The following is a 19,326-nucleotide window of genomic DNA, read 5'->3' as shown; positions in this document are numbered from 1 at the left end:
ACATATCATCAGTGGTGCACCTTTGAATCAGGGTGTTTTGGCCTTTCAACACCAAAAGAGGGGAGATGGATCAGCCAGGTAAACATTGGGTCAAGTCAAATCTAGTTTATATAGCACATTTACAACAACTTCAGCTGACCAAAGCGCTTTACAGGCACACACAAATAGATACTTACTTAGACTGAAAATAGTCAGAGACTCAAATTATCAATTTTCTTCTTTTCTATTCTTATAAAATAGGTCATGGACTTGGACCCATATAGGAAAAGAGTCAGGGAAGCATGAAACATGGAAAACATCATCAGTAGTGAACCTTTGAGTCACAGGCTGTTTCAGCCTTTTAGCACTAGACACCCTCATCAGAGGTGGCCAGCTACAGGGTGATCAAACCAAAGCTTGTGTCCCATGCCCAATCATGAGAATTGCCCAGTTGTTTAAATGGTGCAGTTCATGGGACTATGCAAAGCAGGGTACGTCCTCTTCAGTGAGTCAAGCCAAGAGCTGACTGCATACATAGAAAGCTCACAGGCTTTTATTTCCTGTTAAAATAGTAAATATTGATTCTACTGTCAGGTTTGACATGTTTCTGTGAGTGCATGCGCTGCTCTAATACTTGAGGTTAAATATGAATCAGATGTATTATTTGTTCAGATGTATTACTTGTTCAAGGTTCAAGGTACTTTATTTGGCTGCCATTATTTAAAGAATTCCTCGAGTTATCTTCTTTTTCAACCTACCATAATTTAAAATGTTTCAGGGAATTTTGACAAATACCTGTTTGCTTTTTTGAGTTAGGCTTGCTCACAAAAGATGAGAAAATTAGCTATTGTTTTGAATTACAAGTTTCATTTACTAAATACTGCTCTTAAGTGCATTTTAACTGTAATTAAAACAACTATAAGGCTTTTTCAGAGTGCACATTACTTTTACTTTATTGAATGTGAAAACAGCTGTAGCTGGCATTATTATCTGACGGAAAAACATTATCTTGAATGAGATCTATGTTTCTAATAAAAGTGACCTGACTATCTGAAAAAAGAAAGGGAGAGAGGATAAGGCAGTTAAACGAGCATGTATGTACAGTATGGTCATGATCAAATAACTGTATCATCAAAACTCATCCATTGATTTATATTACAAGTTCAGCCACAGGAGACAAACATCTACGAGTCATTAAAATTGTTCATGTTTATTCATGCTTGAAAGATCTCATCTTGAGTTTATGTCACATCCTGTAATCTTAGTTGAACTTTGACATTGCGTGACTCATAAAGTACCATAAAGATAGACTTCACCGTGTATCATCATTTTTGTCATGATCTGATAACAGTATCATAAAACATTCTTTTTTTAAAGTCTGTGAAATCGAAGAGTTTAAGGAGAAGTATAACACACACACTAGAACACAGTATGCCGATTATTTTTTATTTAGTTTTGAATCCTTTCCTTACACCAAGCTAATGCAAAGCTGAAACATGCTTCTTATCACTGTCATAAGGTACTCAGTAAAAGTCATCATATTTACAACTGTGTCATGTGTTTCCTTCGAACAGAGTTTCACCATAATTGTGGGAGATATCTTTCCTGTGGGTTTTCAGTGCATGGTATAGAGTGCATATTCTGGCTGTACAGAGGTGAAAAGGGTCACAAACTAAAATTAACACACAGCAGATTAAACCCACATTAACACATCACATGACTACAAGAGGATGTCGCTCGAGTTCGTTTCCTTTCATTCTTTTAAAGAAGATCAAATGTAAAAAAAAAACCTAGTGGTATTTTTAAGAACACAACTTAAAGTATAACTAGCTAGTTTATCCCCCCACTTCATAAAAACACAATCCACACGCCACCAAAACTGTAAAAAAACAACAACACTGAGTGTTGTGTTAACAAGAAGCAGGACTGGAAAAAGTAGTGTGAAAGGTCGCATGTATTCAACGAGTGGTCTTTGAGTCCTCCGAAACATTTTAAAGGACAAACAGTCCTTAGCTGGAGGCTTTTTTTTTGGCATCTGAGTAATGCTCAGGTTAGTCAAGTATCAACTTGTTGCACAGGTTTATGTCTACTGCACATATACATGTGATGAAACATGTGTCACCTTACCCCCATCCCCTCTCAAATCCTATACCATGGGCATAATACACTTAGTTTGTTTTGAACCTCACCTTAAGTTTTTGATAGTAGTATATAACTTGTTGTGTGGTGTAAATCCATCTACTCAGCTCTGGTCCTCACAAATACATGTTACTAAAAAATGTCAGGAAAAATTTAACACGAAATAAACAAGCTTAATAATAATAATAATAAATGTATAATTTATCAAGCCTACAAGGAACAATTTGGTTTACACTCTGTTTAATGGACATGAACACACAGGCCGAAATAAACAGTCAAGCACATACTAGAACCTGCATTAATGGAGGGGGCTGCCCACAGAGAGCGCTCCAAGGTTTTGGAGTTCAGTGCCTTGCTCAAGAGCACCCCAGCAGTGCTCAGGAGGTGGACTGGCACATTTCCAGCAACAAAACCAATTTCTGGACTTGGTCCACCGGGACTTGAGCCAGCGCACCCTCTGGTTCTTAACCCAAGTCCCTACAAACTGAGCTACTGCTGCCCCCTTTCCAATGGTATAAGATTTATTGCCAAAAAGCATTGTTACAACAAAGAAATAATGAGCACATATTTCATTACTTTATGTGTGATGTTCAAGTAAAGAAAAGCAAATATTCAGCAATGATCAGCTCTGACAACCATGCCACCAGTCAGACCAGAGTCTTAAGATTGTAGCTGTTGCCTGTGTGTTGCAGGTGAAGTGCTCGAGGCTCATCAGCAGGATCAGCTGAACAACTGCCAAAGATCTGCTATGGCTCTTATTCAGCCTTCGACTCTGTGACTCTCGAGCCTTAATTCGCTGACTCTTTTAGACAATCTGGCCTGCTTGTTCTAGTTCTGGTCAACTGTAGTTTGGAGAATCATCTCACCACACACACACTCACATGCATTTTCTGTTCTGCTTTTCTCACAATCAATGAGCTGGGTTGTGACAATTATGTAAAGTATCTATATAAACTTGCTCGAAAAAAAAGAGCAAAAAAAAGGAAGCAAGATTGTAAATATAAACCTTCTACCTGTGATGCCCTCTGCTGTCTTACTCAGTTTGGTTCATCCGTTTACCTCTGTTCCTTCTCCAAATGCTGATGTATTTGTTTTTATATGTAACGCACTTTGTAAACAGTTGTTTTCAAAGGTGCTATATAATCAACATATTATTATTGTTAAATAAAGTATTGGAGGGAATCCGTGCAGAGTGCTTTCTCTGACCTCTAGATGGAGCTGTCGTTCTTCAGGGTTGAATGGAGAAGCAGCTGAGAGCACAAGGGGAAATCTTTACATGAACAAAAATAGATATGTTCCAAACCAAACTGAAATTCAGTCTGAACTAAAGTAAGGAAACACTGTCACTCTTACTGAGATTTCAGTAAATGCATATGTGAACAAAAAATAAAACGTCTAATGGTGTGAAAGGTTTGTTTATCATCACAAAATGTTTAGTTTTCAGGTGTAGAAATAAGAGCTATTATGTAAAAAATAATGTCCGTTTAAGAGATCTTTTTTCATTTGACTTTTCCTTTAGGAGTCCCTAAATTCTCAGCAATTCTTCCCTTTTTACCTTAAAGCACAAGCGCATATATTACCTGACAAAACTTGGCTGCCACAAGCTCTTATTGTGAAAGAAATGACCGGAAGTTGGTCTTGACTTGACTGAGGTGCCCCCCCTTCCCTCTCTTTCAGCTCAGCAGCGTGTGTTCCTCGGAGGCGGCGGAGACAGCTGGTCCTACCCTGGTCCTGCAGAAAGAGAGCGGAGCCTCCGGCCGCAGCCACGGTCTGAAGCCCGGGATGGCGTCGCTCGGCGTGGGGCTGCATCTCAGCCAGAGGCGGGGAGCGGTCAGGAGCGCTGCGGTAGAGAGGAGGAATCTGCTGACGGTGTGCAGGTGGGGATTTCTAACATTGATCTTGCTGTCGCTGACAATGAGGATGAAAACAGCGACTGCAGATCAGTGTCTGACACCAGGTTTGATCATTTCATTTGCGTGATTGGTACCTTGAGGAGCAGGAATGAACCGCATGAACCATCTTTTTTTAGAAAGATGACTTCATAAGCAAAGAGAAGAAAACCAGTCTGAGTATGATGAGCTGTGTTGAAATAGTAGACTCGCCTCTTTTTTTTTTTTTTAAATAAAATCAACCTTCTGACCTCAGGTAGCCTAAGTATTTTTTTACATTATCTTTTTCATAGCTATGACCAAACACTCATACCTAATTACACTTTCACAGCAACCACCAACAATAATGCTTCTTAATGAAAACACATTTCAGCTTTAATAACCCCCATAATCAGTTCACTGAGGGATCAATAGCCGACCAACATTTAAGAAATCTTGAAGCCAGGAGAACAGATTCCTCAGTCACTTCTACACCCTCCCTCAATAAAGAATTTGGATTAGTAGAAAAGATGGAAAAGGTCGACTTTCCTTTCACCTTTTATGACATTTTCATCATGACTTCTCGGCGATTGTATCACAGCTTATTATCTTTCAAGTTTAATTGTCTCCAACTTTATTTGACCTCAAACTAACATTTTATGTCGTCTTGAAATCTACACACATTGTACTTTTTTTTGTAGAATATACAGTAAACATGTCCTCAGTTTAATGTGGGTGACTGCTGCTGAGGTGTGCACACACATGTTGTCTTCTTGTTAACACTGCCTCTCTGTAGTTGTCTTGTCTCCCTGTGCTCTGAGTATTGATCTGTGGTCCTCTTGGTGCTGCTGGCTGATGTCTGTTAGTCGTTGAGGTCCCTGTGGTCTACAGAAAAGTAGAAGAGGATCAGAGAAAAGGAAACATAGAAAGGGAAGGAACCGAGATGTCAAACTGATAATGCAACACCTTCTCCAGTTGCTCAGTCAGGTAGTTTGCAACAGAACAAATGTAATTTTCCAGGCACAGGTGCGTGGCTGTGGACGGTATGATTCCCTCCATTAGTGTCACTTTAAGTAGATCTAAGATGGATTAATTACAAACAGGTTTTCCTCGCTCGCTGACCAGACTGATTCTTCCTTGCCTCTTTCTGCCTCCTCACCAGCCATCAGCTCAGACTGACAGCTCAAACTGAGCGGAGGAGGGAAACCGGTGAGAAACATGATGGCAAATTGACAAGATGAACGACGAGGAGAATAAGTACGACAGGGATCTTACAAAGAAAGAGGAAACATCTTATACCTTATAACATCTTACAACCTATTTTTTATTCCTTATATCTTAGAGATGGTTAACAATAACTTTAATTGATGTGCTTTTTCCCCTGATTATGTTTGTATTTTGTACTGTTGGTCAGGAAAGACAAGTGTCTGAGTGTCACATATGGGCTGTAGTTAAACAGAAAGTGATTTATGAAGAATAAACATTTATAGAGAGATTTGTATTCTGTTTAGGGTTGTTACAGCTTTACTTAATTTACACACAATGTACATGTTTACTATGTTTGCATAGCTGCATATTCTCTATGTCTTATATTATTATCGTATTTTTAATTGTTCTCCAGATCCAGCTTGTCAGACAGGGTTTGTTGTCTTTGTAGAATTGATCATCTTTGCTCTAACAATAATTTCAGTCTTTGGCTTAACAATGCGCTACCACATGTTGACTCTAACCAGTACAGATTCATGATATACGTTTTGTTCTCTGTTTTTAACTTTTCAAATAACCAGAGTATGTTCATTTGTCTCAGCATGTTGACATGATGTAACAGCTGCTTAAAGCTAATGATAAAAAAGATCACCTTGCAGTGAACAGTCCTCCTACGTCTGGAATCTCTCCTCAGTGGCTCATGGGATGTTTAGAATTCAAATTCCATTTGAATCCACAATCTCCCTTTGAGCTTTTACAATTTGAACAGCTTAGATAGCCCTTACTAATCCCAAATGATGTTAGACATGGAAAACCTATGTCTGAACTCATAAGGATCACCCCCTTTAATTTTGCACACTATATTGTTACACACTTATTTTAATACAATAGTTGTTTTAAGATTGATTTTAGGCTTTTACCTTTATTTTGACAGGACAGTATCAAAATGAAATGCACCAGATAGTGTCAGTCTCAGAATAGAACCTGAGGCTGGTTTGACAAGAACTTTAGCCTCTGTACATGGAGCGTGCTCTACCATCGAAGCTTAACCAATGAACTTGTTCAATAATTTCCATTGCAAGTACTTATTTCATCATGTTGAAACCTTGTTGAGGATTCCTGGTGATTAGTCACAGCATGAAAAGCACAGGTGTATCCCTCACCATCAGTGTTTACTCAGGTGTATCCCTCACCATCAGTGTTTACTAGTCTGTTCAGTTTAAACACAGAGCTTTTATGGATTTCATTGAAGATCAATTTGATTATTTACACCTCTGCGTTTTTAACTAGATGTGAAAATCTCCTCCTCAAACATGGTGCCTTCAAGAGGTGTTCTGCTCACAGTGTTTGTGGGAGTAAATATTTGTTTTGGTGTTCAAATATCCAAGTTGAAGAGTTGCCAAATCACCTTTAGACGTCAGTGACTTCCTCGTTCATAAGAATGATGAAATATAACAAAAACATAGCTCACTCATGAAAGGAAACAAGCAGACACTGGCTATTGTTGTCAGTCTCCTAGCAACAGGGCCCTTACGACAAACACTTTAACGCTAAAACTGTGCATTAGAGTTTTATTTCAGTTACATTTGGTGCAGCACAAACTAATACAGCGGTGTGGGTGCTCAGTAAACTTTATTTATTGAGGATTTGGACTAAAAATATAAACTTGAGACCTACCTTTTACACAACTCCTTTTTAAATAATTTACAACCATTAAAGTGTGTATTTTTGTTAGAATTATTAATGGCAGAAGTATGACCAACTTATTGTTGTTAAAACCAACTTCACAGCTAAGAAAGATACAAGTATGATTTCTGGTGCAGATGGTCACAAACTGCTTATAAAAAGCAGAATAAAGATAATGTGTTTTTCCTGCAAGGCTTAATGAAGGATTAAGGTTTTCTTACAAGAAGGACAAAGATTTCTTTGTGATGTAGTAATAACTGAGGATCAGTGTGAAATATTCTACCAAGGGGAGAAATAAAAAAAATAAATTCATGCATCAGATTTCGGATTTCAAACAGATTTTTGGAATGAGACCCAATCAGTTCTTTTACAGGAAACACGACACTCTGGTCACTGTGCTGCTACGCAATGAGATAAGAGATACTGGATGTCGTGAGAGTATGTAGCTCGTGTTAGGCTGCAAACAATTTGGCACTACTTGCACAACAAACACACACACGCTGACACTTTGCAGTCTTGTCCATTAACTTCCTGTCTAATTAGCTGTAATCAGGTTAGAGTCGGTCAGTGCACATGACAGTCATAGTGGGCAGCTCATTATTGCGGCTTTCATCACAGGATATTAATCGGAGACTCATTACAACAGCGGAGAACAGGGATGTTTATTTGTCTTCCAAAGTAATGAATAGCATGAATAAGAGGTTCATTTTTTTTGTTTGGATATTTAGCTTCCATTGTAAACAAGGCAAAACATCCTTCATATATTTAAAGGGATACCATCCTCTCTAAAGCTAGGGGAGTCATAAGAGAAAGATATTTAATAAAGCTAAGGCAGTGATTTTGTGATTTCTTTGTCAAGCTCCTACAGTTCCCATCATGCAACCAACAGCATTTTCACATTAATGTGCTGATGAAACTCCATACAGTGTTTTTTTTTTCACATTTGTTTTCTGTAAGCCTGTACTGTTATACATAAATGACACCCTTTTGTCTGCTCTGTAAAATGTGTGAAGTTGCCCTTTAAACTGGAGCTCCAACAATATTTTAAATAACCAGTATTTCTTTTTTATTCTCTTTTTAGGTTTTCAGTGAAGACTCTGCTGGACCGCTCTTGTTTTGACACCATAGATGATTCGTCTCCAGAGTTTGTTAACTTTGTTTCCATCCTGGAGCATATCCTCAGTCACCGACTTAAAGGTAAAAACTAAAGAAAGGCTCCTCATCCACATGCAACCTATACACACATTTCAGATGTTTAATGCAGAACACAATGTCATCTTTCTTCTCTTTGTTCGATATTTGATGGGAGAGTTTTCAGGAAGTGAGAGTGATCGGTGATAACAGCTAAAAAATAAGTGTGGGACATTGTGGTTCTAAGCTTCTTTATACCTCCTACATTATATCTGGCTCACTGTGACACTGGGAGAAGATACTCTTAGTATACAACACAGTATGTTGTTATTCTCAAACTACACACTGTAACCAAACCATTCTGCAGGAACATGATATACGTCACTATAGTGTCATTTCTGTTTAACAAAGCTCCCTTAACATGTGTTTGACATGTATGAAGGTATTTTGTGAATGGTTTGAATTAAGTGCTGTGAGGGGTGCCAGTGGCGTTGTGGTTGGCTTGAACACGACCCATTAGTGGAGGTTGTGGTCCTCGGGGCAGGCAGCGTGGGTTTGCGTACGGCCACAGGCTCCTTTATGACATGTCGTTTTCATTTCCGATTCTATCCACTGTCCTGTCTCGCCACTGAAGGCATGAAAGCACAACACATAAATCTAAAGGAAAACAAATTGAGAGCTGTGAAAGAAAAGTTCAACCTTATAAAGGCCTTTTCTCTTCTTTTTTTTTTTTTCCATTCAGGTCAGACGACTTGGTTTGGTTACGAGAGTCCTCGCAGCTTCTGGGATTGCATAAAAGTTGCCTGCAGTAAAGTCCCACATAACTGCATCCGAAGCATTGAGAGCATGGAGAATGTGCGATCGTCCAGAGCCAAAGTGAGGATAAGTCTTTTTCTGGGCTCCAATTCAGAGCAGAGGAGAAAACAGCTTCAATTCTAGATGCAAAGGAGAGTCACCTTTTCCCCCAAAACAATTGAAAATAAATAAAAACGTGTCGGATTTAGCAAAACAAAAACAATTAAAAAAAATATAATAAATCTGTTTTATTGTCCTTAAGAATTCTGAACTACAGATGTACATTCATCATGCAGATTCAGGCATTTTTTATTTATCTTTCATTGTGCTATCATCTTGAAAGATTCAAAAGATCACTATCAAAAAAAATGTCACACACACACATCAATATAAATCAACCTCTGCACCTTTAATTAGACATTCAAAGAACACCAGGGGATATAATACATCTTACATGGTTCTCTAAATGGCACAACAGTTTCAGACTATTTGCACTCAGAAGTTAATTGTTTTCATGCTAGTGGCTTCTAAAAAGGCCGTGTCAGTAGATCAGGTAGACAGTCAACGCAGCATTCAGCACTAAGTGTTGATTTACAGAGCAGCTGGCCTTACTGTGGACTCACATTTCCTGCTTAAGGTTTGACTTGTCCTGTAAGTATCCTCTTAACAGCTCAGCATTTCTCTGCAGGGCAGAGCTTGGATCAGAGTGGCCCTGATGGAGAAAAGAATGTCAGAATACATCTCTGCTCTGAGGGATCTAGAAACGACCAGGTCTGCATGTTTTATGCATCAACTTTACACACAATATGTATTCTTCAGTCTCGCCACAGAGGAGAGTGAATTGTGTAATGTGTGAACTGTAGGAGGTTTTATGAGGATGGAGCGATCATGCTGGGAGAGGAGGCGGGGCTGTTAGCAGACACACTCATCGGACTCAACACCATCGACTTCAGGCATGTTCTGCTCTCTCTTCCGGGACTATTTTTCAGTCTTCCTTTCTCTCTATGTTGCACTGCTGGTGTATAGCTGTCTTAAGAAGTTGATAGCGTGGAGTCAATATGCAACAAACATTTTCATCTGGCATTTCTAAGTTTAATCAGATCTTCATCGTACTAATGACATGAGGATCATGTTGATTTGGTTCTGAATACAACAGTATAAAGTCCATGGATTTGTCACCGTTGTGTAACAAGGGGATTCGGATGGATACAAGAAATGTGTTAAATCACTGTCCAATATTATATTATATTGGACTCCAATCACTGGAGGCCAATATAACCACTAGTTACTGAACATAGTCTGTGGCTCTGCTGTAAATCTGTAAAGGAGGAAGAGCTGATGCTTTGATTTGATTATTCTGTCTTTGCTCTTTAGCTTCTGTCTGAAAGGAGAAGGTCTGGACGGTAGCTGCTCCGCGGTGATCGACTACACGCCTTACCTGAAGTTCACGCAAAGGTATAAGAGGACTGGTCAAACTGGGTTATGTAATATGTTACACTTTGTATCTATCTAAAGCATATTTATCATGCCACTGCTGCATAGGTATTAAACTAACACAGGTCACATGCCGGCTTTCTGTGCAGCACGGACAGCATCAGCAGTGACGAGGAGGAGATGAGGACTCTTGGCAGCAGCGGCAGCGAGAGCAGCACCCCTGACAAAACGGCAACGGCCGCCTCCATCTTCACTGAGCAGAGCAACCTAGTCAGCAAGTGCAAACGCTTTGAGCAGAAGTATCGCATGGCGCTAGAGCAGAAGGTAACACCTGTGTGTCTGTCTGTGGTGGAGTATGTGTATGTGCTATTTTGGTACGATGAATTGGATGGTAATATATGCCGATGTGACATTTTACTTGATGTGCGTGTAATGATGAGATGCTCAAAGTGGGAAATGCCAGGAGGAAACAGACAAACACACATTGAGCATAATGTTACATCTGCGATGTTGCCGATGTTTTAGTGGATTTGAGTCATGAAAGAGAAATAAGATGTTTGTTTAGACATGACAGGAAGCAATTGAAAAAAATCCTCTTGTTTGTGTTTGTGTGTGTCTCAGGGTTACCTCGAAGAGCTGGTCCGTCTACGAGAGGCCCAACTATCAGAGGCCATGTCTCACAACAAAGCTCTTCAGCAGAGCCTAACAGACATACACCTCTCACACACTCTGGAGAAGGAGCAGCTTGAATTCATCGTGTTAGAGCTACAGGACCAACTGTGAGTTCAGCAGCACCTTTTTTTTGTTTGTCAGCGAGCGCATGTGAGGTCGCTGATGGTTAAGTGGAAGGGACTCTGCAGCAGATCCAGCTGTGAGTCTGACATTTAGGAGTCAGGACCCAGCACGACACCTGGAGGGAGCAGGTAATTTATGGGTTGTTGAACCAAATGCCAAGAGAGAAAGCTGCATCGGCGCTGCCTCTTTCCATTTCAGGTTCCAATTTAGAAAGAAAAACAAGCTTTCTCAAGATTGAGCACTGATTCAACGTAGGCGGCAGTGTCTGTCGTGAGAGGGTTTGTGTCAAGATCTCTGGAAAAAAAGCAGAGTGATGAGTCAATGGATGTTTTCAAATGCAAATAGAGTGAAAAGCAAGTATGGAAGAGATACAATCCAGAGATACAATAAAATCCACAAAAATCTGCAAAATCAGTTTCTTGAATTTCCCTCAGGATCAATAAACTATCTATCTATCTATCTATCTATCTATCTATCTATCTACTGGATTTGATTTTTTAAGAAAGTGTGACAGATGTAGGAGATCTTCTTTGTGTTACTTCATCTGTCTCTGCGTTGTGCAAATATTTCTTGATGGACAAGAAAAGTTTAATACTAAGTAAAGTAATGTTGTCGATCTGTCTTCAGGACGGTGCTTAAGAACAATGATTTGCGGTCCAGACAGGAGCTGACTGCCCATCTGACCAATCAGTGGCCGTCTCCTGTTGCCTTGGATGCCAATGCCGTTGCCTTGGATACACTGCTGTACAGGAAGAGAAGGGGACAGTGGGAGGAGTACGTCCATGTTTATCCAGACTCCAGGTTTAGTTTGGTTATGTTAAGGGGCTGCAGCAAAATAAATTAAATGTAAAATAAAAAAAGGCACAAAAGGAATGGGCAATTCAGCACTGATGGGATCCTAATAAAGAGAATGTACAATGACATTTATATTTCATTAGACACAATGAATAGACAGACATAGATCACAGATGTTTCTCATGTTATTTTAATAAATCTAAAAAGTAAACTTCACAGTGTACATGACATTGGGGAAAAAAAGATTTCAAGTTTACAAGAAAAAAACATGTAATATTTGCTGGATAATTTATAGACGGAAAAAGGAGCGGGTAAAAATTACAAATTGTTAAGAATAAAGGAAGTAAAGTAAGTAAATTTGTGCTGTGCTCTTGTCAAAACAATCAAAAATATTTAAAGAATATCGGTCACAGTTGTGCATCTGGGATGTGAATATGTTTGACACATTTAAAAAAAAAAAATAATAACTTAAACAAATGAATTAAAAAATTTCCTGTTGCCGTAGTATTTTTTTTACTTTTGTGATAATTTTTCTCTTTCCTTGTAGCAAGAGTTTCCACAGTCTGGAGCAGCTGTCTGCAGACATGAGCCTCTCCCAGACGTCTCTCGAGCCGTCACACTCCTTGAGTCTGGACGTCCAACCAACCGGCAGTTCACACTGGTCCACACAAGGTACTTTGTTATGTGAATGTTGTTTTCTCCACTCTGGGACATGCATTTTTTTGAACTCGTTATCTCATTCAGGTAAAGAAGAAACTCCATCTTTAAGAGGTCTGTGCGGCTCCCTGACCTCAGTCGCCAGCTACAAATCTCTGGCCACCCTGAAGTCCAACGAGTGTTTGGCCAGTCCTTCAGCAGAGATCTGCAGCCCCGACATCACTCCGTCATAGCAAACAAGACTGATAAAACAGACCCGGGCCCAAACAATCCAGGAACTTTCTTCATGTAGGTGATTTTGTTTTGCAGTTTGGAGATGTTTGTTATGTGGAGCCCAGAGCTGCAGCAGATGGAAGACAGGTGTCGTTGCTGAGAGAATGATTCAGCATGTTCTTTTTTTATCGTATTAAATCTCAGCTCCAAGCGACCGAATATTGTCTTCTAAATGTTTGTTTTAATGATTCTTTGGAGAGGGATTATAGCTTCATCCCCATTTTTTTTATTGGTCTGTTTTTTTTATGTAAGAATTATCACGTCACTTTACACTTGGCGATGATTAGTTCATTTTCTTAAAAAAGGGTTCTTCACAGAGATCTTAGCATGCTGAATATACTGTTGAAGGTCAGATGAAGCTGAGGAGAAAAACAAAACACTTTAATCGTCCACCCTCTTGTCACTTCAAATCATTTCCTCCCGTCGACATGGTATTTATTATTCTATTATTCATTCTTGTTTTTCTATTTAGCTCTTTCTTTGATTTATGACGGTGACTGTATTTGCCAACTTTCATCAGATGCTATCTCACACTTGTTCAGGTGTAAATGTCTCATTTTGTTTTTATCGGTTTTATGTTGCCAGTGTTTATGACACAATATCATATGGTTTCATTCTCAGGTAATGATCACACAGACTGTCGGCCTCTTCAGTTTAGGTTAATGTTCAGCTTTATCAGACAGACTGGTGTTAAACCCTTTCAAGATTCAAATGCAGTATTCTAATGGCTAGTTACCACAAATAGATCATTCACAAATGATCTGTGTAAGGATGTGTTCAAGGATATCTTACAAGGGTTATCTATACAACGCAGAAGTGTCATAGCAGAATCTGTTTAATGTGATTTGTTGTCGGTGACTTCCTGTGTACCTCAACACTGAAGTCGTGAGTTTGCCTTTAACTCATTGCAGCAGTTATTTGCACAGACAAGCAGCATATGTTTGATTTCTTTGCTTTTATATGCTTCGTTTTGAATAAACTCCACTTTATTTAAACTCAACATTTCATAAAGACGTTTGACTTTGTTGACAATAAACAGATGTGTGGACACAGCTTGTGTAAATCAGCAGGTGGACATGATTCCAAAAGAAAGCATTCTAAGTACATTGAACCCTTTAGGATTACGTGTGTCACAGTTCCTTGAAATACAGGGAAAGCTCATAGATTTAAACTCCCACTGTAGTGGCACATTAGCTTTTGTGCCTTGTTTTTTTCCCTTCCCGTCACACCGATCACGGATTAAAGAAGAGAGTCGTGAAGGTGCAAAAACAGAGGTTCTATTTTGGCGCAAGGGTGACGCACTCCCTCAGAAGTAAAATGAGAGTTTTGTCTTACAAATGCAATGTAAGGACTTCAGGCACGATGCACATTATCAAAGGGTGAGAAAAAAAAACTATGGCTGCCATCTACTGGTTTTTAAAAGAACTAAGTATGATTTAAACACTGAATAAAATATAGTTCTTTACAATTATGTGAACAGGATCTATAGTGATGAAATAATACCATAACATATTAAATTACTACTTATAATAAAACTTTTCTTTTAAATTTGTATCAACTAATATATTTTGATTGCAGTGATTGATTAAGAGAGTCATTATTTTCTCCACTTCTGCTGCTCTATCTTATTTGGCAACATGAGCGTTCTCCTCCCTGGTTCTCCCCTTGGTAGTTATAGTGGTGGTTGATGTGAAGACACGTGACCTGAGAACACTCAGGTGTTGCTGGTCTGCAGTGGCCTGAGCATCCTCTCCTGGTTTTGTTTACGGAAGAAGGCTTTTCCAAACTCGTACGTGCTGATCATGATGGCACAGGCTGGAGCCACTTTGATCAGCCTGGGGAGGAAACCTGGCAGGGAGGAAACGGGTAAGAGCCACTGACGTGTCATTCGCTTCAGTACAAGGGCCGCATTAACAAAGCCTCCTAAATACTAAGAGTTGCTCCTAGTGAAGAAATTCTGAGATAATTCTTTGAAACATGACATTTTCTAAAAATGGCTCTCTTAAAGGTGAGACTACGGTAGATCCTTTTAAAGATGAAAGTTATTCACAAAGCATCTTTGCCCTTTAGAGAGCTGTGTGAAACTGTTAGCAGTAGTCAGGAGGACTTGCAACAGGTTTAAGAGTTACTCAAGCAGAGATGAAAATGGAGAAATGTTCTTCGACCAACATTATTATTGAATCATCGTTGGGCCGAAAGGGCAACAATTATTTATGCAGACGTTTCAGTCCATGGCTGACTTTTTCCTCAGTGCCAAGTGAGACATGCACGGTGAGTTTCTCTACATGTCGTCACCTCCTCAGGTGCATCCAATCACTAATTAATGTCTCTTCACCTGCTGAGGTAACGATCAGCAGCTGCACAGGTGGGCGTGTGGTTGTTATATTACTTTTAAAGTTTCTCTTCAAAATGATCACACAGATGCTAATTTCTGGGGTCAACCGCGCCTCCTCACTAAGTATACTTCTCTTTCTTGCTCAGAGTTGTAAGTATTTTATGGAGCTGTCATGAAACGTGGATTCTTTTGTCAGAACAGTTGTAATATCTTTTTTAAACTGAGTTAGGAGCTCTCCGAGAGGATTCTCATAATGTTTATGAACACGAGCTAACGAGCAATATAAAAAGAAGGCCACAAAAATATATACCTGCAAACAGTCCCCCGACACCGTCCTGCACCACGATCCTGCTCATAATGCTGAAAGTGGAGGAGGACACCTCATGTGACACTGAGAAGACAAAGACGACCATAAACATTAACCGACCAAAGCAGGTACATCATGGACTAAAGTCATTTCACACTTCATTCCAAAGCACTTCACTTTTATTATGTTTAGTCAGATTAAAGTCGTGGATAGTTTGCCATCATGTACTCAATAAAAGATTGTTTATCGTAATTTTTATTACACAGCAACATGAAATAAACCTGCATTTTAGGATTTACTCAACTTTTTCTCTATTAAAGGTACATTGTTTGGTTTTATGAAGCATTAATAATAAGTATGTCCATCAGTATTTCAAAAAGCTTGTGATAACATCCTTAAATGTCAGTTGTCCACATCTAAAATATACTAGGCTTACTTGAACAGAGAAACAGAAATACATTTTCTAAGAATGTTTTTTTTTTTTTTTAAATCTTGTGAAACACTCACTATTTAAATATCAAACAGGTAATCCCATGCTTACAGTTCTTGGCTTGTATCTCCCCAAGTTCGACCTGCCTTCTTGTTTTGACAACATCGAACGGCAACGTTATGATGGAAGCAATCTGAAAGAAACCCATTTATTAACCACAACATACATTTTTAGGTTGAGGTCTATTCATGAATTGCGTTATCAACTATTTTTGATGAAACAATCGACGCCCTCCTCTAAAGGCTCAAAAGCTCAGTGGTGTGTAGATGCACTTACAGAGCCTGACACCGCTCCAGATAGAAAGGTGATGGTAAACGTTGGCTCTCTGGTCTTGTACTGTTCACACAGCCAGCTCTTGCCCTTTTCGTAGTTGTACCAATACATGGCTGAGAATGGAACGTCTCTGTACAACGTGGGCCCCAGACCTCGCCACAGAGACAGCCAGCCTTCTGTCTCCACGGCCGAGCGGATGCAGGCAGTCAGCTCCCTGTACGACTGTTTCTGAGACTGCAGCTTCGTACGGATCAGCTCCAGGGGGCTGATCACTGTTGCTGAACCCACTGGCAGAGAGAGGAAAAAGAAACTCAACGACATGCCGCAGATGAGGGTAAGAACTCAAATCATCCTCTCACAGAGAAGCTCTCTGAAACACAATCAGGTTATAGATCGATGGTACTTTATTGATCCAGAGAGAAATTCAAGGTAGATGTAATGTAGAGTTCAAAAGCTTTAGTGTCACTGGATATGATTTTACAGTTGAGTGTAGCATTTGACAGAAAACTGTTTTGAATCACTTCATGAATTATCACAGAACATATTTGTATATCCTTACAGTATTCAGTGTTAAAAACGCTGACAAGCGATTCCTCTCCTCTGAGATATATTCCATTCTTTACACAATAACTGAGTGAAGATGATCAACATTAATTTGATTGTGAATGCTCATATCCAGACCATAGACTCCAAACAAACGATTTGTCAGGAGCGGTCAGCTCACCTCTGGCGATGGCTCCAGCTACAAGAGGAGCCTCCTGAGTGAAGTCTCCCATCCGGAGCCTCAGTGCCGCACACAGCTGGTCATAGCACGTGAAGTAGATCACTGTAGCTGGGACTGCCATCACACTGGTAAAAAAAACAAATATGTAAAGTATGGACAAAACATCCATCAACTTCTAAGGCAGGGGATAAAAATCAACCACAGAAACAACACTTTAAAATTCATGAACCTGATGTTTTAAACACTAATTCTATTAACTGCTAGAATGAACATAAAGCCCTCTTTGAAGAGAATCAAAGGTGATTTGCCATTTTAAGGTACATCTGGAACCAAAACACCTTCAATGAATGCATCAGCTACATATTCAACAACTTCCCACTGTCAGCATTTACTCAGACAAGTTGAACAAGCAGCTTTTGGTGGAGAGTAGGCTGGCTGGAGTCTTAAACTGAGACTCTGAACTGAGTCTTAAAAGAGACAAGAGTGCAAACAATGCATTGAAGACACAGAAATCTTTAAACTCACAGTGTTGGAGGTAAACCACTCCATAACGACTTTATGCCTTCATGTCGAATTATCTTGACAAAGGCATCCTGTAAACAAACACAAAAAGATGATATTAAACATAAAACAACTAAACCGCTGTTTATTTATTATTTATCAGCCTTGGTTTGCTTCTTCACACTTGATTTTAACATAAAAACAGTGCCTTATGAAAATGTTTACCAGTGTACCACTGAAGTGACTGGGTGCTTTGTACCAGGCTTTGGAATTTCCATTTTCACACACACATATGTGGTCCATAAGTCCATTACAGTAGACAAAGCATTTCCCTGAAAAACATGATGGAAACAGTTTATGGTGTGTAGACTGGAATAAATTATATCTTACTAGGAAGGAAACTGAAAATACAAATAAGTACATTTAGGGTTAAAACGACTAAAAAAGGTGTAGGCTGAAGTTTTTACTTATTACGCCGAACATTTAACAGATCATGTCGAGGCAAATGTTTAACAAGCGAGTGTGATCCACGCCGAAATCAAACTGAACGGTTTCATTTCAGACAACAAAGAAAACACTGAAGTTACAAGAAAGTTATATTAAACAATGAAGAAGACACAACCATGAGTCCAATAGTCAAAACATAATACATGTTATCATATTATCTTTATATCGGTTTCCTCCCTTTATTTATTTACTTTTTTCAGTGAACACATTTTTAAGTCATTATCAAAATATTGCACAGTTTTATCCCTTTGACAGAAAGACTATTTAGCTTTAAATCTTGCCTTACTTTTGTTTGTTTTTTAAATACTGGAAGTTTCTTAACAAGCAGTACATTTTTGTGTGCTTTGTAAATTGTCTGTGCCGTTTTAAGTTTATATCTTTTTAGAACAATAAAGTGCATTTAATCCCTTCTGATTCAGGATATTTCTAGTTTTATACAATACAGCGATGGACTTTGACATTTTAGGTCAACAATACATGGGCTTAACTCATACTCCCTGTATAAAATAATAGTACTTGATCAACAAAGCTGATGTTTTACAATGTTTTACCTTTAGGGAAGGGATTTTTCTGTGCTTGTAGTCTGATCTTCACAACATCCAAAGGAGTGACTGAAAAAAAAACAAGATAACACTTCACATGAGCCTCTTCTGATGGAAATAACAGGTACAGAGAAATGTTTTATTAAACTGCAGTATTTAAAACAAACAAAGATGATTTTAAGTTTAATCTAAAAAACAATTGGAGTAGAGAGCAGAGACCACTGACCTCAGGAAAAGAAAGAACAACAAATCACGTCTTGTGACTTATTGTTTACATAAAATGAGCAGCAGGATGAGTTTAAAGAAGTAAAACAGCTCTCTGGGTATCTTACCAAACAGAGATGTGAGGAGGGCTCCGGAGCAGGACGCCACCATCTGTTGGACTGGAGTAATGCCATCGTGGGCTGAAGACTCTGGACCACTCATACTAATAAAACAACATACAAGAGACAAGATATTAGTGTGTTCTTAAGGATTATTTTTAAACAATACTTTGCTGATAAACGTCCTGGGAAACGCAGGCTTAGATAACAGATGACAGATGATCACTTCATTTAAACAAACCTCGACCTTTCAAATCAACAGGGACGCCTCGAAGTCTTTCATAAATACATCCTTTTCAGATTTTTAACTTTACCGCCTGCATGTCAGTCCCTGCAGTCTAAAAGAGAACTGCATATCTTCAACACGTGTGTATATGTTGTCCTTAGCTAACTTGCCATTTACTGAAAACATTACATGATAACAGAAGTTACGTAGTATTGAGTTCAGCGCAGCACATTCGTTGAATTTACGTTCCACCCAAATCCTTAATACAAGAACCTGACACGTAACACAGAGAACGTTTGGAAAAAGCAATACATTTCTTGATTTTTTTAATTTATAAAAA

General features: G+C 39.0%; 2 protein-coding genes across 6 annotated transcripts; one reads left to right on the top strand and one right to left on the bottom strand.

The window, feature by feature from the left end:
• Positions 1 to 3,771: 3,771 nt before the first annotated feature.
• On the top strand, positions 3,772 to 13,758 carry rundc3b (RUN domain containing 3b). Of its 5 annotated transcripts, none has more exons than XM_079343564.1 (11): positions 3,772 to 3,995; positions 7,960 to 8,075; positions 8,752 to 8,885; positions 9,493 to 9,575; positions 9,668 to 9,757; positions 10,179 to 10,259; positions 10,388 to 10,562; positions 10,860 to 11,017; positions 11,661 to 11,807; positions 12,376 to 12,500; positions 12,573 to 13,758. In XM_079343564.1, exons 1-11 carry the CDS (start codon positions 3,901 to 3,903, stop codon positions 12,716 to 12,718), a joined length of 1,350 nt encoding a protein of 449 aa, XP_079199690.1. In that variant the 5' UTR covers positions 3,772 to 3,900; the 3' UTR covers positions 12,719 to 13,758. The 5 variants fall into 5 exon arrangements, with proteins under 5 accessions (XP_079199690.1, XP_079199689.1, XP_079199688.1 ...); XM_079343563.1 differs by having other exon boundaries at positions 11,661 to 11,834; XM_079343562.1 differs by having other exon boundaries at positions 11,694 to 11,834; positions 12,376 to 13,758.
• Positions 13,058 to 19,227, bottom strand: slc25a40 (solute carrier family 25 member 40). The gene is made up of 10 exons (XM_079343567.1): positions 19,002 to 19,227; positions 18,770 to 18,864; positions 18,447 to 18,506; positions 17,614 to 17,720; positions 17,413 to 17,480; positions 16,888 to 17,012; positions 16,167 to 16,450; positions 15,942 to 16,023; positions 15,404 to 15,484; positions 13,058 to 14,606 (listed from the first exon to the last, which is right to left on the bottom strand). The coding sequence occupies exons 2-10, from the start codon at positions 18,861 to 18,863 to the stop codon at positions 14,473 to 14,475; spliced, it is 1,035 nt and encodes a 344-aa protein (XP_079199693.1). The 5' UTR covers position 18,864; positions 19,002 to 19,227; the 3' UTR covers positions 13,058 to 14,472.
• Positions 19,228 to 19,326: the final 99 nt, after the last annotated feature.

Source organism: Symphodus melops (assembly GCF_947650265.1).
Source record: "Symphodus melops genome assembly, chromosome: 5".
Taxonomy (NCBI): Eukaryota; Metazoa; Chordata; class Actinopteri; order Labriformes; family Labridae; genus Symphodus; species Symphodus melops.
The sequence above is the reverse complement of the archived record's forward strand: the minus strand, read 5'-3'. Positions and strand labels throughout refer to the sequence as shown.